Consider the following 27,487-nt stretch of genomic DNA (forward strand, 5'->3'; position numbering starts at 1 on the left):
ATGTGCATTTTGTTGCGGGACACATTGTCCCACCTGGGACAAACCACCCTTGCCCAGATCCTCTGAGCTCTTCAGCCATGAAGAGCTGGAGGCTGGGGCCAGCACTTGTGCTGGCCCACCAGTATTACCTGGTGTCCTGGTGGCATGCTGGAGCAGCAACGACACAACTCAGGAAACACAGATGCCTGGCTGGCAGCCAGAGCATTGCTTTGGAGGGCCAGGCCTCCCTCTGTGCTGGTGAACACTTTTTTTGTGCGCGTTTTGCCATTTTTTCTTGCTACTGGGAAATTCCAGTAGCAAATTTTGCCACATGGCACACGTTTTAACAATCACCACATGCAGTTTGCAGCACCAGAAAGAGGTTTGTGGCACCACAAACCACATAACCCCTGCTCATCTGGATGCGGCCATGGGGTTGAAATTCATACAGTTTTGAGTTATGATGGTAATATAAAGAAAAATAACCAGCTTTGGCAGGACAGCACAATGTACAGTTACTTTTAGGGTAGCAAGCTGCTCTTGCACACATCTAGCATACTAATAAATATTTAAGTAGTGGTAAAGTATAATAAAGTACAAAAAAGAAACAGAAGGAAACAAACACACTTTAGCCTTGTTTGTAGTGCCTAGGTATTTTCATCTTTTCTGAACACAGACTATATAATGTTGAAAAATACCAGAGTTCATGGGTATTTATCTATAATTATGTATATGAATAATAAGAATATTCAGAATAACAATAAGTTAATACTAACAAATTTTTTACAAGGGATATAAAACTTCGTGCTGCAGGGCTTAACCAACCTACTGTTAGAGAATAGGATGAGAAGTTCAGTGAGGGCAGATTATCCCACAGTTGCCTATTATGGGGCTTTCAGAAAACTTTTTTTCTGAAGCTTTTGGTATGGGAGGTCAGGAGGACTAAGGCTCTGATCTAAAATAACAGTTAGAGCTGTGTGGGAAATAGTCTTCCTACCCTCTTAGAACTATCTAGTTGTCAAACACTTTTTCTTTTTCAAATAAAGTCAAAGTTAAAATATTAAATAAAGAACAAATCAGATGGGATCAACAGAAATGTTTCAGTTCATTAATTTAAAATGGTTGGTTTCAATTATATACATCCTTTTTTCAAAGCTTTTTACTGTAATGTAACTTACGCCTTGAAGTGAAAAGTCATTCTGAACCCCAAAACTGAAGCTCATATTTTGGAATGCCAAAACAGAATAGTTCTGTAGTTTCAATACTTATAATTTCCACAAGTATTTTGAAATGAGAAATTAATTGAGAAATTCATTCATTTCCCACAGAAAGTTCTAGTTTTAATGAATTGATAGTTTTTAACTAAAAAAAATCAAAAAAATTTCATCTGTTATTAAAACTGTGTTTCTATGGGGTTTTGCTGATAGACTACACTGACATAATTTATTTTGCCTGCAAGGTTTCAGCTTAGGATTTCAGAAGAGGTAGATTACTGAATTTCCCAAAGAAAGCAAGTTCCTGAAACTGCCAATGCAAGAAACTGACACTGTAGATTAAATTTTGATAATAGCCCTGCACATCTGCTAAACATGCTGAAAAGCATCTATGCAAACTGGTATCTCTTTGCCAAGCAGATCTATTGCCTGCCTGTTGTGAATTCAATTTCACTTTTGAAGTAAAAATTCATTTTTACCAATCTTTTTCCTGTTTACCCCAGTGGAAGTAATCTGGCTATGAGGAACGTATGTGGACTTGATTGCTTTTTGGACATAATAATGAAACTGCCAACAAAGTTCCAGTCACAGGGCTGTAGTGTCCCGAAATAATACCTGTGTAGACCCCATGAAGGCAATGAGGATAGATATTGCATATGATAATGTTAAACAGACATAATAAAGACCGTCTTTTGGTAAGTTAAATCCCCATCACTGGTAACACGTAAGAAGTTGGAGAGAGCACAGTTTAACTACCAAACCCCAGGTTGAGTTTACTGGGCTTTAAGATAGAAGAAAACATTGTTTAACTGGCAAACTGGCTACTACTATTCTGTAATCAGAAAGGAATGAGTGAGGAATTTATGGCACCATTTTTAAGTGGTGATTTTTTGGACTAGAAGCAGGCTTTAAACAGTGGCTATCTGCTGCAGTATTCATACTTATTAACTCTGGGAGTACCAGAGCCCTTAGTTTCAGAGGTTGATAGGAGTTTTATTGGAATAAACAAAAGATAAAGGTAGCAAATTCTACAGGAACATGAGCCAAATGAAAAGTGATTGAGGGATTTTGGCAGCAGGTAAAATATAACTTGTGTTTCTTAAAGAATAACATTTAAATATAATAGTAAATGCAGTGGATAACTAAAGCAAAACATTATTCTTTCCTGCCTGCTTCTTTCCTGAGTGAAGTCAAGATACTGTGGGAAAGGAAGAGCCTAAAAATACCCAAAGCCTTGAGAAATGCATGCTGCTAATAAAAAAGGAGAAACTTGATTCTGTGGCCTCTACTTACTCAAGCAGGCCTCATTCACACACAATTTCATGCATCTTTCTGGCCAGAAGGGAGCAATCCCTAGTCTATTTTGACCTAAATTATTGGTGTAAGGCCCTGATGATAATCAATGTACAACTGTTATTTTACAAGACCAGTGCTCTGAACTCTGATGTAGAAGGCCAGAACGTATATACACATGAATAAGTGTCCAAAGATTAGACTCCAGATTTCCTTCTGATACTTATATCTCTCTTTTAGGGTCTTGTAACATGCTCATCACTGTAGTATGGGGACCAGCATGTATGCAATATGAAATACACTTGAGGCTTGAACTTTCCACTTATGGAAAGCATGAACTTTCTACATATGATTAGGATATGTTGGAATACAACATATGCACCAAGGGGAGATGGTACTTACAATATGCTTGATGCAGATGATTAGCTTTGAATATTCCGGTAGCTTTCAGTCTCTGCACAAGCCAGTTATGCTCAGCACCTGACAAGAGTTTCTCATATTCATCATCTCTCAGAAAGCGAGCTTCTAGGATTTCTTCCTTGCTTCTCCCGGACACAGAAACAAAAGAGCTCCCACTGGAGTTCAGAAATGATGGACTCTCTAACTCAGAAAAACTGCTGGAAAACTGAGATGATTTATACCAAGAGGAACTTGAAATGTGGCTTCTGTTCAGAACGTTCCTGAGATTTTCACCTTCATCCTCCTCAGTGGTAGCACAGTCGTGGAAGTGGTCAGTTACTGATTTCTTCCTCCCTGATAATGAAGCCCTAGTTTTATCCTGGTGGCTAGCCCGATGCTTTGAAACACTTATGGCAGGAAAATTGTTTACTGAGCTTCCACTATTGCTACAAGCAAATTCCCAGTCATCCACTGTATCTGCTTGGGTATCAACTTCAGATATTTCAAATGATCCATTTCCAGCCATGGCAGCAGAAGATTTTTTAATCCAATCATCTGCAAAGGAATCAGTGGCCATTTCTGGCTTGTTTGTAGGTTTAGTAGAAAACACCTTATCTATAGTTATGTGTGGCTCAGCTGATAGATCCTCTGTAGAGTCTACAGTTTCTCCTTCTGGGTCAATCGACATATAGTTATTTCTTGATAATGGTTTTGGGACTCTGTTAAACCTTCCCACATCTCTTACTTTTCCACTCTTGATGCTGTTGGGAGAAGGACTGCGAATAACACTGGCGTCTCTGTTGCTGTCCTTGGTTCTGGAATCAGTTTCTGCTGAGGGGTCAACCCTTTCGAAGGATTTTTGTTCTGTCAAGCAAGAGGAGCCTACCTCCTTGTCAGATCTTTTGGGACCAGAAGGGTGAGGATCCAAGAAAGAAACAGCACTGTTTTGGCAATCTATGCTGTTGACCGCCTCTGCTTTCTGTTCTGAAGCATCCCTTTCATGTTCTGTCCTCCCGAAGAGCCCTTCTCTACAGTCTGAGGGTGCAGTCTTTACCCCGTTACTTGAGGGTCCATTTTTCTTTAAAGGACACTGGGGAGAACCTGAGCAGCTGCCCTGAGGCTCTTGAAGAGAGAGATGATGAGTTCTGGAAGACAGGTTACTAGCCTGAACATCTTCCTCAGCAGCTTCAGAAATGGCTGTGCAACACTTCTCAGCCACTGAGCCCTCTTCCCATTTCTGCCCTTCTCTAGGCAACTCACTGTTGTCATCAAAATCTATCTCCTCCCAGCTGGAAGAGGAACTTGATTTTGACAACTTGCTCCAAGACTTTAAAGAGCTAGTAGTTTGACTTCTGCTTTGCAACTTGTTTCTTTCATTATTTGCTTCTCCGTTTAATGGCTCAGTCTCCATCTCTTCCTTAAGGGAGACTTTCACTGCACCAGAATCAGTCCATTTCCTTCTTGTTTGGCCACTGAGCTTCTCATGGCCTCTTTTGGCTTTTTGTGAGGCAGAGGCTTTGGCAGTATCTTTCCTACAGAACCCTCTTTCTTCAGTGTTACACACCGTGTCTACATTTTTGGTTTCTGTTTTCAAGGCAGTGATACATGCGCCTGCTTTGGACTCTCCTAGCTGGTTTTTATGGCTCCTGCAAGTGTTTTCAAACACTTCACACACTGACCTATGATGCTGGGAATGCATTTCAAGAAGTTTCTCAAAGTTCACTTCACCACACAAGACAGGTTTTTCCACACTGCTTTTGTAGCTGTCTGGAATGTAAGACCTGGCATCTGAATTAGGGAAGCTCTGCACTTGTAAATGCTCCCTCACAGACATGATCAGAGTCATGATCTCCTTGGAAAGCATTCCTTTGTCTTGTTCTTCTGTAAATGAAGTGATGTAAATGTACAGTTTCTCCATGGCTTCTGTACATAGGCATCTCACCTCAGAGAGGCTCTCGCTTTCCCCATAGAGCTGTCGATGCACAGTTGTAAGGCAGAAAGCTGCTTTAACAAAACTGTGAAGCTCTTGCTTGCTGGTTATGGGGTCATTATCCTTCTTGGTGAGAAGGCCAATCTCAAAGGATTCCTTAGCTTCAGACAAATAGAACATTTTCCTCTCTGGAGGGCATTCACTGGAGTGACTATAGGACAGTAAACATGCCCCACGGATGTTCTGAAAAGGAAAATGGATTAGAAACCAATGAATTAAAAATATAGTAATGTGCTTCAGACCAACACTAAAAAATGCTCGTCTTTGTGGATTTCAAAGTGCACATGCCAGCTTTCACCATCAGCTTCTGCATTTCTAGAAAATAAGACATCATCACCTTTTAAATTCATTTAGAATGGCAGGTAGAGTGCAATATTGATCTGAAAATCATCACTGCTCTTGGGGATGTGTTTCTCTGCCCTTTTTCTCTCTATTTGGTTTTGGAAGGTAGCTGGGAGCCAGCATATGTAATAATAGAGAGCATCCCAAATAATAGAGAGCTGGCTATCTGGCTATAGATCTATATTTTATGGCCATGGTCCAAGCTCTTTGAAAGCATATGCAGCACTAACTTCTAGGAAGTGCTAACTTCTGATTTCACACTTACCACTGCTGTGAGCACAAAAAGTGGGGTATACTGGCTGTAGGTGGCTGCCAGCTTACAGGCTTCAGCAGCTGACAGTAAGCGATGGTCAGACTCTTGGAGAAGGCTCTGTTGAAATAGCAGAAGGGAAAATGATCCAGACACTAGTTTTCTTTTTTAAAAAGAGACTTAATTTTGATTTTCCTTTTTATGAGAACCAAAGTCAAAACAATTTGTTGTTAGCTGGATTCCACAACTGTAGGTCCTAACTTTAATTTAAAATAAACACCTTATGGTATAGGACACCTTTACCTACTTATAGTGGCTTTTCAATACCTGTCTCTCTGACAATCTGTTGCAAATTATGTGGGAAGTATTAACGAGGCAGAAAAATCACAGGACATGCTGGCCTGGTTTCTCCTTTCCTCTTAAAATCATACTCAACATGACAAAACATTAACTTGAAGCAGTCATAAGGAGAAAGCTACTTGGAGAAGTTATTGCCCCAACTTTCACAGAAAAGCTACATATGTTTAAAGAAAAGAACTATTAAAGAGTACGTAGAATAAATATTCCTGCTTTTATAATGATACATTTTTGTTCAGGAAATGGTGTGTGTTGGGGGTTGGGGAGGCAAGTAACCATTAAAAATACTCAAGACAGCTCATTACTGAAAGAAATGGCAGAGATGGGGGGAAGGGAGTAGTTTCAGAATCAACACATGAGAGTCTGTAATCTACAGTAACTATTGAAATCAGTGGCCCTGCCCTCCTTGCAGGGCTTAGCTGTGGCTCAGCTCTTGAAGTGATGAAAACTGAGTCAGGATTTCGTCCAATGTTGACAAAATGCTGCACTTGGGCAGTCAAAACAAAGGAACTCAGATTATGAATTTAAATAGGGAGGCCTACTGCAGTGTTAACTTGGCCAGGGATTTTATGCAAGTCATTTGATGTCATTGATAAATTAAGCTACACATCTAACTAAAAAACAGGGGAAGAAGGTACTGAACATGGGTAACACATACAAATTAAGATAGGATCTTAACTTTTACATACTTTGAATTCTTGTGACTTTAAGTGTGGAGCCTTACTATATATATTTATACAGTTCCATAGAAATTTTGCCTGAACAAGCACTGGGTTCAGCCTGCAAGTCTTGCCTTTGTGTGGAAAAGAATGGAAGTTCAAGTTTTATTCAGTGCAATGCTCTAAGCAGCTTGCACTTCTGGGTTCAGGGAACACACTTTTCTCAAGTTGTTTTGTTCGGCCCCCTCTACACATTACAGGTATGGTGCAACTAACTGCTTAATTGTGCAGTTACCTTAAGACCAGCTACTCATGCCAAGTGGCTATTACATGATAAAAAGTTCCAACCAGCTGAAGTTAGACCTCAAAAATGTGTACTGACTTTATAGCTGGTTGCTACTGACCTTTAATTTGCACGTGTAGCAGGGTCTCCCTTGCAGCTGAGAGCCTTATCAGCTGACAGGGCTCCCAGCTGCAGGGGTGCATTATGTCCAGCATGAAATCTTTGAGTCCTGGGGATTGAGGCAGCAGTGATGCCTCAGGCTCAGGGGTTCCATGCAGGCCCTGAGTGCTAAGGATCACAGCTACCTTGATCCACAGTCTTGGAAGTTTTATGCATCCCTGAGCCCTTGGGATCAAGGCTACCATGATTCCCAGGGCCCATGGGTTTCACACACCCCTGAGCTTGGGAAATTGCAGCTGCTATGATCCCCCAGCCCCAAGGGTCCTCCCAACTGGCAATAAAATGAGCTGGGATTTAATACGCAATCCTACAATAATGCCTCCTACCATGCATGTGTGATTGTGACAGGATGTGTGATTGTGTAAACTGTGCATTAGATCCCATTGTGCCTATACCTCTGCATGTAGAGGGAAGCCTTAGATATACATTCATTATGGGCCAAATCCTGAGATGCACAGTGTGCTCTCACTCACTTACAATTTAATAACCTCCTTAATCAGTTAAACCTCAGTGATTACACCGGGGGTGGGCAAAATGGAGGATCCAGCCAGAGGTTGGACTCCATTCCCCAGTTGTCCCTGCCTGTGCCGCTGTGGCTGGTCTCCATGGAGATGCCAGGAGTGGTACTTCCATCACAGCGCGGGGCCAGGGTTTCCATGAAGACTGGTCCCAGCAGCACTGGCAGGGTGTGTGGCTGGGCAGGGAGTTACTCTGCGGCCGGGGCTGGGGTTGGGATCTAGAAGTGGTGACAGCATGGTCCAGAGCTGGGGCTGAGCCACGATCCACTATCTGCGTACCCTTGCCTGGGGCATGCAGGCAGTGGATCGCAGCTCTGCCCTGGTTCTGGACCACAGTTGCCACAAGATCCCAGCCCCAGAGCAGCTCCTCACCCAGCTGTGCACCCTGCCGGGGCCGATCCCCATGAAACCCTGGCCCTGCACTGTCACAGCACCCCAGCTCCTGGGGTCTCCATGGAAACCAGCCACAGCAACACAGACAAGGGCTGCTGGGAAATGGAGTCCGCTGAAGGCCCAGGCGGGACTTTCCCTGCCCCTGGTGTACACAGATGAACTGCTATAACATCACTGAGGATTAGAACCTAGTAAGCACAGAGTCTGAATTTTAGGATTTGTAGATAATCACTACCTCTAAGGTTTGGCTCCATAAGAGCATTCGATCATCACAATGAGACTCTCTATTGACAGGAGTAGGGTACAGACCAGCTTTCCCAATGACTGGATCTGTAACAATTTTTTCTTTTTTTTTGTAGTCTACTATGTTCACCTTTGCTGCCTGTGTAAGTTTAAACTATGTCCAACCTTGTTCTTAGAAACTGTTCACAATGTTCCTTTAATTTACTCTGAAAGAAAGAGAAAGATCTTTTTTTTAGGGGAAATAAACTCTTTCACTGGAGTCCTGGGGGAAACAGCAGCATTCTCAGTGCAAAGCCAAGAGCAGGAAATGTGGATGAGTGTGGTACAGCTATATAAAGGGAATTCTCGGACATAAATATTTACCAGATCAACCTCTGAAGTGTTTTTAAAACGAATATAATCCTTCTCACTCATGGAAACAAAGATGTCCGCCATAATACCCAGTGATGTAGCAATTCCCTGGGAAAGAAATGAAAATAAGTTTTATTTCCCTCCTCCCCTTTTTATTATCTGTTTTTATTTAATGCTTACAATGTGCTTGGTGCTCTGAAAGAAGCAATGATAGAAACAGAGAAGAGAGGACAGGACTGGAAATTCAGAGACGAATTATTTGGTTGGATTTTGGTTAGTCAGATTATCATACACCTGTAGGCAATGCAGAAAAGTAAGTACTAACATAGACTGGCATCTGTCAGGCCACCATCTCAGACCTACAACTTTGGTGTGGCTTGACCAGCACAGCCACTCAGCCCAGACTGTCACCCTACAATTTGTCACAGACTTGGTCAAGACTGTCCTGAAGTCTCCAGAAGGGCCTAACTCTCCCCCCTCTCACTGGAGTGGCTGGCTAGGGCCAGTTGACCCTCCAGCTCCTCCACATAAATCCCTGAGCTGGAACTGGAAGCGTTTGATGAATGGAGCTCAGTCTGATCTTAGATTGCTTTGAAGCTCCTTCTTGCATGTGCTCTCTCTGTGTTTGATCTCCAGTTTTACTCTCTGCCTCATCTCCGGCTTTCTCATCTCAGCTTGTTCCTAAACCCTGCTCTTGACTGATCTCCTGGCTTTTCCAGACCTAGCCTGTGCCTGAATTTTGTTCACTTCTCCCAAGCTTGGTTGGTACCTTGATTCCTGACTTGCCTCAGACCTGTGGGCTTCTCCAAATTCACAGATGATATAGGTGGAGTCCTGTTTTTCTTGATGACATGCTCAAATAGCAGTTACCCAGTCAGGTAACTGCCATTTTTGGCATTTGTCCAGAGTTTATAATCCTGATTCAGGTCTTGGGTGGATCTACAAGTGTGTACATACCTACTAGGTGTGTGAAGTAGGGTACATGGTAGGTGGGTGGGTACACAGTTGTACACATGTGTAGTCAGTAAAAGTCATCTTGCATGGGGATGGTGTGCACTATCAGACAGCTTGACCTTGAGTCATGATGTTCACAAGAGGCTCTATGGGTGGGCAGGACTGCTGCTGGGGGAGCAAACTAAAAGTTTTGTAATGTGGATGATTAGCAAGTCTGAGCTAAAGAGTATGCCTAAGAGAAGCCATAAGCAGCACGTATGGACATAAGTTACATTACATCCTGGCTAAATGTGTCTAAGAAAACAAGACATTTTATTTATTTGCTTGTGTTTAGTTTTAACACTCTGCTGTTTTGTTCCAAGGTTAAAGAAGTAATCCCTGCAATTAGTAATACTAATAGTTGTGTATCATGGCATTACTCTGTCAGAGGTCTGCATTGCAGCGTCCTGTTCGATTGGACAGTGACAGACATGCATCTGATGGTGCTGCCACTTGAAAACCATCCCATTATTTCTTTTCAGAAATAAAACAGAAGTCAAGATATGGTGGTCAAAATACAAATATATGCAAAATGTGGTGTAATCTTCAGCTCTGTTTGCCCCAAGTATTAACCCTGGTTGAAGGAAAACCAGCACTACATGAAACTGAATGCATCTTGAAATAAGGTTGTGGTAAAGAGAATTATAGAACCCTGGGTTTGGAAGAGATCTCAGCAGTCATCTAGTCCAGCACAAATACAGGATACGCTATCCTTAACCATTCTAGACAAATGCTTTCTTGAAAACCTCCAGTAAAAGAGAGTCCACACTGCTCTGGGTGGCTTATTCTTTGGTTCTTCTCTTCTCAGAATGAGGAATTCTTATTTTCTGAGATTGACTCTAAATTTGTTGTGCTACAATTTATATCATGTTCTACCCTTTGTAGCAAGAAAACAATTGTTCTCTCACTTCTTTATGGCAGCCTTTCAAATATTGGAGAACTGCTGTCCCATTCCCCCTTAATCCCCTTTCCTCCAAACTTACTATAACTAGTTCTGTCAACCTTTTCTCACACAGTTTTCATTCTGCTCCTTTATCATATTATTTACTTGGTTTACTCCATTTTCTTTTCATCCCTCATAAATTGTGGAGCCTAGAATTCCATACAATACTCCATCTGAGGCCTAACCAGCCTAGAGTAGAGTACTGTCTTGCATACAACATTCTTGTTAAAGCAGCTGCAAATTGCCATATTTCTGTGACCATTGTGGATTCATGCTGCATTTGTGATCTGCTATAACTCTCTCAGCATCAAAGTTACCTACCCAATTGCCTCCCTCCCATTTTGTATGTATGCATTTGGTTTTTCTTCCCCAAATATAGCACCTTACGCTTGCCTTTGCTGAATTTCATTTTGTTGTCTGTAGCCCAGTTCCCCAATTTATCAAGGTTCTTTTGGATCCTACCCATTTCCTTCAGTGTTTGGAGTCCCTTACAGTTCTGTATCATCTGCAAACTTGATCAGAAAGTTCTCTTGCAAGTCAGTAGTGAAAACATTAAATAGCACTCGATTCCAAACGAACCTCCTGCCATCCTGACATTTATCCATTTTAGTTATTTTTAGTTTGAGATTGTTTAGCCAACTATGTATCCACTTTACTATTGACTCTATCTAGCATATATTTTTCTTATTTAGTTAGGAGAATGTTGTTATGAGGATTCTGCAATTGACTTTGAATTAGTAAGAATATTCAGTGTGAAAAAACCAAACCAAACCAACCTTTTTATCCGGCTGAGGAAGTTTTAAATAGCCCACCAAAGAGGCCCAAATCAACTCTGCTGCTTCATACCACATTCCTGAAATAAAGCAGAGAAACAGTCAATAAGTGGGCTGCATCCTTAAGTGATACTGTTGCTGTATGTCTCTGGGTTTATTTCATCTGCCTTGATTAGGGAGATTTCAAGGCTGTATAAAACCATTCTGTGGCACATTTCCAAATTTTACAATGGAAAATTTATTAATTCCTTTTTGCTTTGGTTTGTACATGTCAATATACCTTTGAAAGAGCCCAGATTAGCAGCCAGTGAAAACAGTAGTTCACACACAAGGAACAGTGCAGCCCTAGTCTGTCTGGATGAGAAGCCTTCCATGCAGGGGGGCTGCATACAGGAACTTGTCAGCCCCTCGGCCTGAAGATATCTCATGCTTGCACAGGGAGCTTCCATGCAATATGTCTCAGGGTAGGCTACTGGCTTCAGGAATAAAGCATTTGGGAAAGAGTGTGGATGAAGACAGAATAGCTTAACATTAAAAATGACAATATAGACATCATCTGTGAGTGCTCCCTACCACCTCATTGTTTCAGCAACAGACTGCCTATTTGCAAAGTGCATTTGCTTGGTCAATGGGCTCCTGTCAGCTGTGAGTTCTTATTGTCTCAACCAGCTGTGTGCAGAACTAATTTTCTGTGACTTTCTATGTCAGAGAAGCTAGGGGCAAGTTTTAGATAAGCTGTCTTGAACCCAAAAATTACCTTATAGTGAGCTGTGAATATGAGAAGTGTATTCTTTATCTCTTAAAAATTGTGGAATTGCTATAGGAAAAATACTAGTGTAGCAGAGAGGAATCTTACCAAGCTTTTGCAGAATCTGTCCTCTGATCTGTAAGCAGACTGACTGAACAAGAATCCTATCACTTCCCTTATGATACAGCCATGTACCTGAAATTACAGTTTAAAAACTCACTGGAGATTAAGTATTGTTACATTCTGAGTTCTTAAAACCTTATCCAAATCTCAGTGAAGTCAACTAGGATTTTTTCCCATCGACTTCAATGCATTTTGTGCTATACCTTCAGATATCTTAGAGGTACTCAGATATCAAGGTAACAGGCTATAATAAGATCCTATATAAATATACAGGTACAAAGCTTTTTACCAACCATGAACAGATGTAGTATTGAGCAGCAGTAGTAAGAGTGGATAATTAGCACTTCTATATAGAACCTTTCCTCTGGGGATTTTGAGGTGATTTGCAAAACTTGGCTATGTACAACTATTAATAAAATAATGTTGAAATACGTACATATTAATTTAAGGGGTCGAATGCATTAATATAGGGTTACTTATTTGTGGTGATTTATTACTAGCTGAAAAGAGGGAGTGTTATGCTGCTATCTATATAAGTTGTTTTCCTATCCCCTATCAATACCTTATACCAGGGCTGTCCAAGTAGGGGTATGAAGAGCAGCAGCAGGGTAGGCATGTGGTACAGCAGGGGGATAGGGGAGCACCTGAGGTGCAGCAGTGGGGTAGGGCAGTGTGTATGGAGAAGTGGGGGGAAAGGGGGTACACCTGGGAGCTCAGTACAGTGGGAGAGGTGAGGGCCATACAGTCCCTGGGGCCTGTGGCCCTCCACTGGTACAGCCCCTGCCACTTAGAAGTTTGACAGCCTCTATTATATTAAAATGCTAGTGTTCATAATACCCTACCTTGATTAAGAAAATAAATTGATTCTTAATTCTTCTTAGCGGTGATTCACATATAAATGCACATACATAGAATGTTAATAGCTAAAAGGTAAATGTGCTAAGTGCAAATCAAAATCAGACACACTTGTACCGTACATCACTAAAAAACATAAACAAAGGAAGTGACAAACAAAGGTTACAGATAACTGTCCTCACTGAGTGCCGCCCAACTAAGAGGTTATTATTTTTATTTTTTTAGTCTGATGGTGTTTTCAGTAGCCAGGGCTGCCAATTCTAACTTATTTTTTTATCATAGGTTTTATCTTAATTGGTGGTTTTCTTTTTTTTTTCCCCCTTAAAAACCCAGTTTCTGATGTTTCATGAGTGTGAGAATCTGTTTCATAAAAAAGAAATAACCAGAGTTTATTCCTCATGGTTACAAAGAAAAGTTTGACTATGTGAGTCAAGTAAGCCCTAATGACACAGAAACCAGAAAACAAATGGAACCTAAAATTTGGTGGAGAAGATTCTTTAATAATCTCATATTTCTTGGAGGCCTGGTTCTTGCTTATTGAGTGTTAGAGCCACATATCATTCCAAGCTTAAGGTGAACAATAACTATAGGGGCTTCTGCAGAGGAGAGAAATGATAACTAGAACATTTTTAAATGCTAACATACTTATCAAAATAGTAGAAGAACATTTCAGATCTTTCTGGCTAGGGACAGATGTTCAAAAAGCCTGAATTGACTCAATCTTTGCAGGTTAATCTAACCTGGATAGGCTGAACCAGTCTGCAACCACCCAGACATTCCCTGGAGACTGAAAAAATGCAGGCACATGTCTACACTGGCTCAGGTTAGAAACCGGGGGGCACTAGAGGATCCCTCCCTTCCCTTCAATAGTGCTGAGCTAAGTGGGGGCATGGCTAGGTCTGGGCAGGATGCTCTGATTATGAAGGAATTCCCCACTGCTTACCAGTGAGGGAGCCATCAGGGAGTTGATAACACAGCATTTAGCACCCCATCAAGCAAACAAAAGCTTCTTTCATTAGTTCAAGCTCTTAAACAGCTTTCCAAGGAAGGAATAGAGGAAATTTACCAGCTGCCCTGTTGATTAGCACCAAAAAGCCCTAAGCGGACACTGTCCTGTCTACCTTTGTCCTGTCTGCCTTAGCTAGCATATTACATGTTGGCTACCGTCTATGCTGTGGGAGAGGGGAGGAATCCCTGCTTGAGCAGGGGGTGGGGGGAGTGCCTGTAGTTTTTGCCAGAGCTCCAGCCAGGGAGCAGAGGGGTGGGGCCACTCCTGCTCTGGAGCAGAGAGCCCCACCCAGGGCTACAAAGCATCTGGGATGCTGGGGGAATCTGGTTTAAGTAAAACCAGGAAGGGGCCTGGGACAGACCTTGCATAAATCTGTTTGACCCAAATCAGTTAAGTCTGATACTGCTTTTAACCAGGTTTATCTCAAACTGGTTTCAGCCATTTTCAAACTGGTTTATGTGAACTGAATGTCTGTTCTGTTACAGGTCCCAAGACTAGGAACAAGGAGTATGAAACCCAGGGACTCACTCTATCTTCCTTTCAGTTCTAGATATGAAGGTCACTAAATAATGATATTTAAACCTGTAATCAGCACTGACATATTTCTGTGGATAAGATCAGTGTAATTTTGGAGAGTAATTTCATGTTTGGAATGGAAGAAAGAAAATATTTATCTGATAGCTGATTGATTCCCCTCCTCTATCCCCCCCTTCCGTTCCCTCCCCTCCCCTCCCCTCCCTCCCCCCTGCAAATCTGACACTACTCAAACTACTCAACTACTCAAAAGTTCAAAATGTTAGAAATTCCCAAGACAAAAAAGCAGAAGACAGGCAATGCAAAGGTGCAAAGTACTTCTTGATATAAGCAAAGATTTGAAGAGTTTGGGTTTTGAATGAATTAAGAAAGTTCCAAAAGAAAAAGGTTTTCCATCCATATCATATTAAGGTTAAGGGGGAAAATATGATATAAAGAATTATCATTACTGAGAGTTGGGGAGTGAAGCAGCATATTCAAAGGATGTGTAAGTGTAATGAATGGTACAATACATTAAAAGATTTACCAAACTGCAAAATATCATAGCATACCTGTACCTCCATTGTCTTTTATGAGGCTGCTTAGAATATATTCAGCTTTTAAAAGTTTACCTGAAAAAATAAAAAACAAACACTGAAAGTGTGTTGAATTATTCATTAATCAAGGCGTCTTTGTTGGAAGTTGTCTTTCTGTTCTTAGTGCATTCATTAGTCATACTTACATGTTTTTAGTTCCATAATGTATAGAAAAGTAAGTTTCTAGAGTAAGAATTGCTTTTTAAATATGCACAGGTAGTTTTAAACAAGTGGTCGGGAATCTGTAAGACTCATGCATATTTAAATACACAGAAATCTTGCAGAAGTGATAAAGAAAGTAAGTCTCTTTATCTAGGCTACCACTGTTTCTTTGTACTTAGAAAATTGTGCATGCAGAAACAAGGAATCTGTGGCACCATCCTGAAGTCATTTGAGTATATATTTACTACACTGTAGTTCCTCTTATATTAATGTGATATATTCAGTGGTGTGTTTGCAGGATGCCTGATAATGCTACTTAGTTTTTTTTTTTTAACAGAAGAAAACAGCAACAAAAACATAATCCTAATATGAACTATTAACTTTAAAAAGGGAGGAGACCCAGAGTTTTTCTTAAATCAACTAAGGACTTCACTGTTGTTGTTGATTTTATGTGGAAGGTGTTCAGATATGACAGGGAAGATTAGTAGTAAAAAACCCATTGATAAACCCATCTCTTTTACATGGGAAGTGCAAGTTTGTAAAGCACCATGCTCCTCCATTAGAAGAGGCTATAGGGATATAAAATACTGCAAGGAGTGGCCTGTCATCCAGTGCCTGGGTTGTACATAGGTGGGTTTGAGAAGGAGATGGGGACTGAACGAAAACATTCTCGTTCTCTTAATGACTAATGATGGTATTGTCCACTCCAGGGAGACAGAAGTTGGTTGGATTCCTAGTGTGGTCTTACCTCATTCCTTTCAAACATGACTGTCACTGAAGTTATTAATATCATATTTTTAATCATGTCTGCCAGCCCCTGTACAGCTACATAGTTATGGGGAGGGAAAAAGGCATTTACAAGAGGGCTGGAGGTAGATGGAGCCATTCATTACTCTACTCCCCTTCAAATGACAAGCAGCTAAGCTTACTGTAAAGATGCCTTGCATTTTGCCTCTTCTGTGTGTGTGTGCACATTAGTGCAGCATGTATGGAGCAGGCATGATCTAGCTCTTAGGAGAGAGGGCTTCACTTGTGTTTCTAGTTTCCCAGGGCAGGCCTTTCGAGGACCAGAAGCAGCAGCAGCTGACAGGCAAGAAGTTGTGGAAAAGAGTAGATTCTCCTCCAATAAGTCAGAGCACCTCATTCTCTCAGCACCCCTTATTAAGGAGGGAGGGTCATAGGCACAGGCACAGGATAGGGAGAGGATCTTGGGCTGAAGGTATTTTCAGAAGGGGACAGAAAGCAGAACGTGGAACAGACCACGAGCTGCTGGCCTCTTTGAGGGCTGGCAGACCCTCTCCCTCTTCTTCTCATGAAAAATGTAGTATGCCAGACTGCTCCCTTTGGCCTCCCATTGAAATCATGGGCAGCTTGGATCCATCTCTCTGCTCTTCAGAGAGGAGGGCTGGAGAGAGCAGAGGCAGTAGTTTTAAAGCTCTGCAGAGACACAGGGAAAGGGAATGAACTCTTTATATCAGAGGAGAGGGGGGTGAGGTTGGCTTGGCCTGAGTTGACTATTTTGGGGTAGTCTGAGCAGAGGACATCCTATTTCCCTGAATACTTTCTCCCTCTTCTTGTGCCCTGGCAAACTGACTCGGGGAGCCTTTTCGTGCACCACCAACTTTTGAGCAAGTTGGGCCTGACTTTCTTTGTGATTGTTACCATCTGTAACACCACTCAGCACTGACTCCTTTAGTTTGGACATATCCTAAATACAGGACTGACTGTGGGAAAACAACAGTGAGATCTGTCACTTGTGGCACAATGTGCAGCTAACTGTGGGTGTTCCATGCATTAGCTGTTGCTTACACATTTTAATGGTTTGTGTCGCACAGGACAGGTTTGACGGCCAAGAGAAAGGACGTAAAGCTGAAAGACTTCATAATGACCACTGCCTGGTCCAGCTGACAATGACAGGCCTCCTTAAGTGAGTAAAATGTTGTCAGTGTTTTCAGAATTAGGCCATACATTTGAGTAGTCCAATAACTGAACCCCACAGCAATGGAAACTTTAGAAATGCATAAGGACAGACAAGAGCTGCTGTTAAGGTAGATTATATAGTTTCTCTAACCATGATTTCTGAAAATATATATATATTTTTAAATAAAGCTTAGGTTTTAAAGCTTGGATTAGGTTAGCTTTGTTGCTTTTTATTTGATGCCCAAAGCCACAGCAGGAAGGTATTTTAAAGAACATTCAGTTTCTGTCCATGCTGGAAAAAAGTGATAAAAAATTAAACAAATAAAAAGATACCAGGGTATATGAGCGGGTTTCTCTGCTGCATTGTTTGCATAGTCAAGTGGCCCTAATGAAAAGCGGCTGGGATAGTACAGAGAAAATACCAGGATTCTAATCTAGTTTTTAAAGGCTGTTGATCAGAAATATAGCAATTCAGATACCCCTGTTTGAAACCAGCAGGGCAGATTTGTTAAGGAACAAAAGCTCCAATTAGTATTTTCCACACCCTTTCACAATTTTCTCTACTGCTTTTGGCTCTGAAGCCCTTTATGCCAGCCCCTTTGTGCTGGCAAGAGGAGGTGGGAGGGATGAAGGGGGCTGGGAGTGGGATGGAGGTTTAAAAAGATGGCACTGGGATCATAGGAATGTCAGCCCCTGAATGGGACAAAGTATCTTCTTGAAAGTCAAGTAGCTCCTAATTGAAACTGAGCTGAAAAAAATGGAAAGAAAATGCAACAAAAGTGCTGTTACCTGAATTGACAGAGATGCGAGCTTGGCGAATAACCACCTGAGGGGCAATTGGTGTTGCTGGCTGCAGGTTATGCAGGCCTTTGGCAATCTGAAGAAGTTTGCTGGAGGCATCAACCCAATATAGGAATCGGTCAGTCAAGAACACAATAGCAGCTGCTGTTGCATAGTCCTTGACCATGATGGAGGCTTTCAGATAAACCTGAAAAGAACGCCAAAACCATGAGGCAGCCAGGAAGAAACTGAAGAGATAAAAGAAGCTCAGTTAACTGGTTACAGAAAATATTCAGGTCTAGCAATTCTCTGTCTAATGATACTGGCTAAAAAACATTATGCAGGCAGGCAAATTTCCAGTTACACAAAATTTTCCATAATCGTTGCAAGACAGAAATACAATTTTACAGAGATGAAATAAATGAACACGAGGAAAAACAAACCTCCACTGGCTGGTTTGAATGTTTTGCGTGCATTTCAAAACCTGCTTGCAATTAGTTTGTTCTTGTGCTCTTAGTTATGGATAGGCAAGGGTGATAATGATGAAGTGTTTATTCATGTTATAAATATGACTAATTCTGCCCTTGTTTTGATTTTTGTTTTTTTTTAGCAGGGGAGATTCTGGCTGGGTAGTTTGAGTTTGCTTGTGGTAGTGTACTATGGCTTTAATCTTTGTCCTTTTATTTGCAGCCCATGAACTATAAAGGTTGGTGTTCTGCAGATACATGTAAGTGAATACTGAAAAAATTAATAATGGCTGGGCCTTCTAGCACCTGACCTTGTGAAGCACTGAGCTCTGTAGTTCTTGCCCGATGCCAATGAGAGCTGCAGTTGCACAGGATGACTTCAGAAACAGCGCTGTATTGTAACTGGTAACCACAAGTCTCAAAGTACCTAGAGGAGGTATGTATATCTTACTATTCCTGCCTTCCAGGTGGCATGGAGAGGTCAAGATGAAAACTGTCAAACTTTGAGAGTGCTTCTGAAAAATCAGGCCGGTTGTTTAACTGTGTGTGAATATTCAAATCATATTTAAATAAGAGGCCTGCTTGTCAGGACTGAGCTGTGGGGGGTTCCCAGTCACTTCAGTGGGAGTGTATTTTGCCTCCAGATTTTTTCCTCTTTTTTTCTTCCCCCTTTACAAGTCTGATAGGGGAGGCACTCAGCTCTCTGTGGGATCAGGCCCTAAATATAAACAAGTGGCATTAATTCAACACTAAAGATTGCAAGATCAAACACTCCTTCATACATCACAAAGCAGCAAACAGGGCAGGAGTCCAATGTTTTTCCTTTTAGGTCACCTTTAATGATTTTTAAAGCAGTATTAACTCCCTTGGTGTCCCCTCTGTAGCTGATCCTTCACACTGGCAGGAGAAATCAGCCAGAGCTCATGAAGGAGCATGCTGTTAGGGGGAAGGGAGGCCAGCAGGGCAGCTGTGTGGAAGCACAGAGCCTCTGTGGGTGTCCAGAGATCCATGCAGATCTTGGGACATCTGTCAGGTTAGGGGGCCTTCTCCATGGAGGTTGGGGGTCAGCCCCCCAATGGAACAATGGGGAGGGAACCTGCACATGCTGACATTCAGAGTTTCTTACCTCCTGCAAGGGTTTGCCTTGAGAGAGGGGGAAGTAGAGTTATTCCACGGAGGTACACAAATTACATTAGTATGCTTAGTTGAGAATGAAGGGCTAGTAATCATGGCAGGAAACTTCTTCCCCATCTGGAAATTACTCCCTGAGCACCGACTGCAGAAGAGTGGATTTATTGTCTCTAACTGCTGTTAACTGGGACCCTGTTTTATATTATTCCCATGGCTTACACTAGCCCTCTGTTTGAAGCAGGAGGGAAGTAAAAGGGGTTGTTTGTACAAAGGGGAGATGCACGTGGCCTCAGAAAGTGACTCTTGCAATCAGGGACCCATCCCCTTTATGCTTTTCCTGTACAAAATTAACAAGCATGGTGGCTTTTGGCCACCACATTCACAGGCCCCTCAGTTCTCCCCCTATAAATAATGAGACTTGGAATGATACGTGTCCAACTTGGAAAGCTTGTGCTGTATTTTCTGTTTTAGGTTCTTGGATGAAAGGGGCTGTTTACATAGAGAAAAGTATCAGAGCGATGAGAGGTCGAGCTCTCTCCCAGGAAGGGCTTGGTTCTTGTTTCTTTCACACTGGCATCAATCAGGACTAACTCCAGTGAAACTGATGGAGTTAAAACTTTTCGGAAGGAGGAAGAATCTGGCCTCCAAACCCTATTGAATAGCAGGAGAGAGAAAGTTACCCAAGTCGGCACAAAATCTCAAAAGAAAAATGCTAGGCCAGTAGCTCAGTTCTTATATCTGGCCCATAACATTTCTCTCATTTTTTTTCTTTGTGTGGAAACAGATCCAGATTTTTAGAAGTATTTAGGTTAGGTACCTAACTTCAGGGTTACCATATGTCTGGGTTTTCCCAGACATGTCCTCTTTTTTTTGGACCCCTTGTCCAGGAGGGAGAGGCACAAGCAGGGCTGGGGTGGGAGGGAGCAGGGGGCATATCACTGCTTCCCTCACCACAATTATATGGCCCTCCCCCCACAGGTGTCCTCTTTTTGGGAATTGGAAATATGGTAACCCTAGTATATTTAAATATGTGGGCTATGGAAACTACTCTTCTTTTCATACTGCTCTTATCTTGTCATCAACAGAGTTATTCTTGAGTCACTCTGGTGCAAGTGAGATCAGGCTCAAACCCATGGAGGTGATCATAGTAATCTATCCAAAGGTGCACCAGGTAGCTTTTAAATGTAGAGCTTATCATGCATCTCTCAGATGAAAGGAAAAGTAAGTTGGAGATGGTTTGGCTAGAACCTTAAAGTGCACTTTTTGATCTTAAGGTTGTGGAATCAAACCGCAGCAGCGTGTTTGCCAGCTTCCAGCATGTTCATGCTTTGAAAAGATGGATTTTTTAAAAAGCTTACTTCCCCTTGAATGTGAGGTGTATGCATCCTCCCAAAGGCTGGCTCTTGAAAAGGCTTCCCTGCACTGCATGCACATGCTGTACTCGTGGCTGCTGACAGTGGAGGAATCTCTCTCTCTAAGCACCTGTAAACTGACACTGCAAACTACCCATTCCAAATGCTCATGAACATGCCATATATTTAAGCACAGAGCATCGCCTAATCTATTTTTTTTCCTCCCCTCCTTCCCTTAATAGATTGGAGCACAAAAGCCTGAGAGAGGGTGACCTGCCAAACAAAAGGGCCTTTGAGTTCCTAGGAAAAGTAGACTTGGAGGAGGATGGAAAGAATCCAAGTGGCCCTATTATTTCCACTTGCACTAATTAGACATTTTTCTGTCAGCTATTGAGCACTGCTGAGAGGCCAAACTCACTGAATTCATTTCTAAAGTGTTTACAGAAGTTTGCATCTGTTTGTGTCTCTTCAGGAGGAAAATAAGCACTTCAATAGCATTGTGAAAAATCTAAACGAAGCATCCTATTCTGGAGGGCTTGGCAGCCTTGCAGCTGCATAATTTAACTCTCTGCTCAATGCTGAAACCTCTTGTATCCCTCTCCAAAACCAAATGGACACAAAATGTAGAAAAGTCAAGGCAGGGGGAGAAACTTCACTATTTCTTTAAAGGAACGGCTGCATGCTGTGTGGCACAGAGAAGTGTAGTTTGATGTCAGTCCTTGTAATTATGCTTGGGTGTTTCAAGCAGTACACTGAGAAATTAATACCCACGTCTTTCATTTTCTGCCAAATTACAGCAGTGTAAAATTCCCCAGCACCCACAGATAATGCACTGACCTGCTGGGAATATACACAAAGGGTATACAAAGGAAGTCTCCTAACAACTTTTAAACAAAATGAGACAGAGGACCAAGTTCTGCTTTTGGTCACATGAGTAAGAACTCAGAGAAACTCCACTGACTTCAAAAGGTGTGACTGGTTCCCTGGGAACAAACACAAATTCTGCTTTGCTGTTCATAAATGAATACTTGGTCTTTCATAGGTACCTATCCAAAAACTAGGATTTACTAATTTTCTTCTTGTTAAAGTATGCATCTATCTATATTTATACCTTGGGACGGACGGACGGGGACACACACACACACACACGCACACTTTGTTTTAACATCTGTTTCGACAATGTGAAATGCATATGTCTAATTGAGTTTATGACACAAAGGGAACCTCATGGCTGGGAATGGAGTCAGGTGGTGACGGAATTAAATTTGCACTAGATTTCTATACACAGACGTTTGGGGAAAAATGCAAAACAGCCTTTGCTGAAGGGCTTTTGCCTAACAGCAGTGAGTGGAAGTGTGTGCTGTTTTCATGGTTTCTAGCATTAGTGCTCTAACTCCTCCTCACACTGTGCCTTAAATTTGGGTCCCTGCTTTGAGTTTAAAGCCATGACACCTTCTTTGCTATGACAATGGGAATTGTTCCCAAGAGGGAAAAAAAACTCCAAACCAGAGCCATCTGGCACTAGAACTGGCAAGAAACTGTGTAAAAAGGAAATTATTGGTGCATAGTAAATGAGGAGGAGGGGTGGAGGGAGAGAAGGGAAATCCTTATAATTGTTGTAAAAGGAATGTAAAAGCATAAAGAAGAGAAATAGATTTGAATCAATATTTATCAGTCTTATATCTGAAGTAATGCTTACATAAAAAAGGATCACAGAAATAAATGAAAGCACTGCCTGTCTGCAGACTCAGGAAAGTACAAATTTGGGAAGGTGCTTTTGCAGCTAAGAGGGTTAGAAATGTGGCACTTAAATAAATACCCCATTTTTTTGAGATTATGGGTGCTCTGTCATTTTTATGATGCCCAACTATGAATTTAGGGACCTAGTTGTAGTCATCCACATTTGAATATCTTTGCCTCCATTTATTTTGTCCCTGAAAATTTAAATGTGTAATAAACCAGTTTTGCTCAGTAGAAAGACTCTAATTCCATGCAACAGGGTGTATATTTCCAGAAGCCTTAGTTATTTCACCTAGGTTGAACCTATCCTAAATTTATATCACACATAAGTATATATAATATGTACTTGTATATAACCTATATTTATACTATCTATCTGTACCAGCTGTTGTCAAATGTATGTGGAGCTGTAATACCACAATCTGAAATTTCACTCCATTTGTCTAAAGCAGGGTTAGAAGACCCCATCTTCTCCAGGGAAGACAGAATCTGCTGGGCATTTTTAACTGTGGGGCATTGAACAAGAGTTCTCTGTCAAATCTTGAAGTTTTTATCTGATAATCTTATTGTAGTCTACAAACATTAGACAGCTTGGCAGCAACTTTTTGAGAGGTGTTAGCAACATGCCCACCTTTGTGCAGAGAGATGCACTGACGCACAAGATGACGCTCAAGATGATCAAGTCATACTGCAGATCATCTCTAGACTGGGGAGTGAAACCCATGATTCTAGACACTAATAATTAGGGCACGTACAGACATTACACTTAGACTGGTCTTTAGACATAGATTGATCTAAACCCATAACCATATAGAAGGTTGGTGAACGTAGACTGGTCTAAAAATGGTGCAAGTGGCTTAAGATATATCTTGTGCGAGGTATACTCAAATGAGATTGATTCAGGTTAGAATGATTTATTGAACTTCCGTACTGTTTAGTTCTATGCTCAACCCTAGCAGATGACCCTGCTGCAATCTAGTATAATGGCTCTCACTTTGGGATCAGATTTTAATGAGCCATAGGATTAGGAGCAGGATTGAGTCCTTTATGACTAGTAGTCCCAAATATAGAAGAATCTAAGGGACATTTTTTGTCTGAGTAAATCTCTTTCATCACCAAATGAAAACAGCAGCAGCATTCAACTCTTGTTTTTATTACTATATATTATATATGTAATATGTCATGTCATGACATGTCGTGGCAATTTCCTTTGTTGCTTACGCATAGCCTGTAGACTTCATGTGCATGAAAAGAGCATTGACAACTGTTCATTTGTAAGTCACCAAGACTATGCTTACATTGATGGGTCTTGGAGATATCAGAAAGCTGGAACACAGACCCTGGGTGACTTGTGTCTCTCCAGAATGCTGCCAAGATGTTTATAGCTACAATGGACAGCTGTAAATTGTTATACAAGTACTAAGTTTTTGCCTGATCCAAGGGGGTTAGGTGACTGCCAGGCTGCAGTCTTGCGGCTTGGAGGTCTAAGTTCAATACTCAGCTCTGCTACAGACTTTCCATGTTGACATAGGGCCAAGTTGATCTACAAAGGGAACTGGGTGTTGCAATGATGGCACCAATTTACTATTTTAGGTGCCTGGCACTTGGAATGGAATCTGTTACCTTGAGTTAGGTGATCCATGTGCGCTGAGTGGAAGTTTGATACCTAATCCCTTGAATGGGGTTAAAATTGCCCAGGGTACTGAGGTGGTATCCATCTAAGGAAGTAGGAAATATTGAGGACAGAGGTGTTGCTTAAATCCTATTCCTCCCAAGGGCTTAGATACCTAACTCAGGATTTCAGGGAAGTGTCTATGTCAGACCAGGATTCTTGCAGAAACTTTCCCCTGAATGTAAGTGCCTAAGTCACTCTTTTCACAGTAAAGGAAGGATTAATCTTTTCTTCAGAACAGAGCCAGAGGAGGTGTTATGCCAGCTTCCCTCACACCTTCCTGCCCCAACCTTATGCCAGGGCTGTCCAACTCTACAGCGGCCTCTCCCATTGCTGTGCAATAGGAAGGGACTCCTGGGGGGTGTATGCCAATAGGGAGGTGGTGGGATGTATAGCCTATGCAGTGGGGTGGGGATCTGAGGATGCTGTCTTCACAGTGTATGGTCAGCTTGGTGTGCACTGAAGTTGGACAGCCGTGCTTTACCACATCTCAGTGGTTAGAGCACTCTCCCAAGATATGAGATAGCTGGCATTTAGGCCCTCAATGGAACAGGATTTTAAACTCATATCTCTCATCCCCTGGGCTGTTGCCAGGCTGTCATCTATTCTGGGGTGTTTGCACTGTCCATTCCTGCTGCTGAAGCTGTGTCACTTTGCTATTCATTCCATCAGGAAGAGCACACACTAACTGCAGAAATTTTCTCAGCCTGATGAAGGGTTTTTAAATCCAAAAGCTTGCTAAAATTTTTTTTTCCAACTATTTAAGTTGGTCTAATAAAAGATATCAGGTTCACCCAAAGAACCTTGTCTGACTTCGCTAAAAAGCAATTCAAGATCCACTGGGCCAGAGGGAGGAAGCAAGTGTGATCATGACTTTGCAGGCCTATGGCCAGGGCATTCATCTGAGTTTGGGTTCTGACCCCTGCTTTAAGGATATTGATGCATTTAACTAATGCAGATGCTGACCTTTGCACAGGAGTTAGAACCTAGGGTCTTCACTTTTCCACATGAGTTCCTGAATTAATGAGCTAGGGAGCGAAGATCATGCTTGCTCCTTCTCTCTGATATAGTGACTCCTGAAGCCTTTTCATGCAAAATTTCTTTTCTGAAGCATGGTTTCAACAGCGGGGAAGCTAAGGGGGATTTTGAAGCCAAATCTTTCAAATCCTGGGTAAAAATGCTAGAATTAATAGCTGGTCACCACCACTCCTGACTCAGCTTTTGAATGAAAGTGGCTAGGGCTACTGTGTTTTTGTGAACTGAGTGCTGTCAGTAAGTGCTAGGCATGCTTTGAACATAGCTACTAAGTCAGGTACCAGACAGGACTTGCATGAGTGCATACTATGAGGATCCTGAATGGTGTTGTGGGTGATGTAAATGCTGAACAGTTCAGCACTGCCTAGGTACAGGCCATTCTGGGCTCATGCAGAACATTTTAGGCAACTATGGATCTTTAGTGGCAAAAACTTAAGTTCCTGAAGACTATATATGTCTAAGGTATCACACTCTTAATTTAGATACCTCTGTTCTGTACTGAAGTACCTCAGTCCTTAGTTTCTTTGTATTTCGGCTCCCTATCTGTACAATGGGGATAAGAGTAACTTCCCTGCCTCTCAGAGATGTGAGGAAAAATGCAGTAAAGACACTACAGTAAACAAATCTATTTAAATAGTTAAGACAGAATGGCTGCTTATTGAAGTTAGTGACAAAACTTCTCAGGATCAGACCTTTTTATAATCAGAATGTAAAAGTTCACTTTCCTCCTTCATTTGTGCCAAAGCTAATAATTCTCAGGACAGAAACCACTGACGTGAAGTCAGAGTTGAAGTTGGAGGAAAATATGCAACGTGGTAATGTGCATGGTGTGAATTTCAGATGCTAATTATCAGCGCTCAAATATGCGGTCATACAATCATTTGAAATCTGGGAATCCTACCCGTATAGAAATTAATTTTAATCCCCGAAGGTAAAAGAGATATCATAGTTTAAAGTGGTTGTGGGTTGTTGCCTAATCTCACACTGATCACTCTAATTAATAGAAAAACTACTATATAGGCTTGGAAGATTTTCAACATTTGTGGCAAATATTCTCAGTCAGTTCCTGAAACCAGGAGGTCAAGATCTAGTAGGATAAGTGAAGAGTTTTGAGTTTGTATGGTATACAACATCCTGAGTACTACAAACTGTGTTGTAGTTAGAGAGTTGTTATTCTCTCATGCTTTAAAGTTGATCTGCAATATTTCTTGTAAAAAAGATGACCTGGGATATCTGGGATTTAAGACCAACGGAAAGGAAGGGGGTCCATACTGTCATGAACTCTCCTTTGTAATGTACTTGGCACAAAACAAACAAACCTGAATTCTCAGTTGCACGGCTCTTGGTTACATCACTTGGAACACCTTAGAGAGCTCTTGAAAGTCAGACAGAAAAAAGCCAGCTGGATATCTAACAAGCCATGGCTAAGAATTAGGGCTTTATATTATAATGCTCCTTATTACCATAACAACTGGTACAAGAAGGAGTAAAACAAATACTCATCTCCTTCTTCCCTTCCATTACAAAGACTCCCATCTCTGAATTGTCATGTGGACCCCATGGTACCTTCATTAGGTACCACGATAACTCATTAACATTTAATTAAGCAGACACTCTACAGTCCTTACTCAGGGACAATTCCTGTTCGTTTAAATATTCCTATTAACTTCAATGGAGTTTTGCAGGAGTGAGGTCTGTATAAGTTTTCCAGTAGTTAAGACTGCAAGTTTCTTCCTATCTGAAGGGTGTTGGTTGTAGCCATATTGGACTAAGGACACAGGCAGACAAAGTTCTTCGGGTAAAAGTGGTCTCTTTTATTAGAGCAACTAAATAATTGGAAAAATTGTTCTTTGCAAGCTGCAGAAGGGTGGCTAAAAGCTTGCAAAGAACAATTTTTCCAACTGTTGTGTTGCTCTAATAAGAGATCACATTTACCCAAAGAACCTTGTCTTCCTATCTGAGGGTAATTCTTCTTTGTCCTGGTGCCTGCAAACCACTTGAAAATGGTAATGCTGTTGATGTGCCAAGATCACTGCCTGTGATGATGACCAGATTATCTCATTGTTTCCTGGTCAGTCTGTCTGCCTGTACTCATCTGTTGTCTCGTGTCTTATATGTGTGACCTGTCTACATAGGGACAGTCAGGAAAGTTAATTTGAGTTAACAAAGCGTATATATAAAGTGCAGTAGTTAAACAGCATTAATCTCTGGATGGACACTCCTT

General features: G+C 41.6%; 1 protein-coding gene across 1 annotated transcript in view; it reads right to left on the minus strand.

Moving 5' to 3' along the window:
- Positions 1-27,487, minus strand: part of ALPK1 (alpha kinase 1) — a 99,508-nt gene that overhangs the window by 17,033 nt on the left and 54,988 nt on the right. The window contains exons 4-10 of the mRNA XM_090036680.1: positions 17,876-18,074; positions 14,981-15,040; positions 12,017-12,103; positions 11,164-11,240; positions 8,464-8,559; positions 5,483-5,587; positions 2,889-5,058 (exon numbers count right to left, since the gene is read on the minus strand). Of these exons, the coding sequence (XP_089892806.1) occupies positions 2,889-5,058; positions 5,483-5,587; positions 8,464-8,559; positions 11,164-11,240; positions 12,017-12,103; positions 14,981-15,040; positions 17,876-18,074 (2,794 nt within the window). The remainder of the gene's footprint in view (positions 1-2,888; positions 5,059-5,482; positions 5,588-8,463; positions 8,560-11,163; positions 11,241-12,016; positions 12,104-14,980; positions 15,041-17,875; positions 18,075-27,487) is intronic.

Source organism: Crocodylus siamensis, chromosome 2 (genome assembly GCF_052110815.1).
Source record: "Crocodylus siamensis isolate JL-2025a chromosome 2, ASM5211081v1, whole genome shotgun sequence".
Taxonomy (NCBI): Eukaryota; Metazoa; Chordata; order Crocodylia; family Crocodylidae; genus Crocodylus; species Crocodylus siamensis.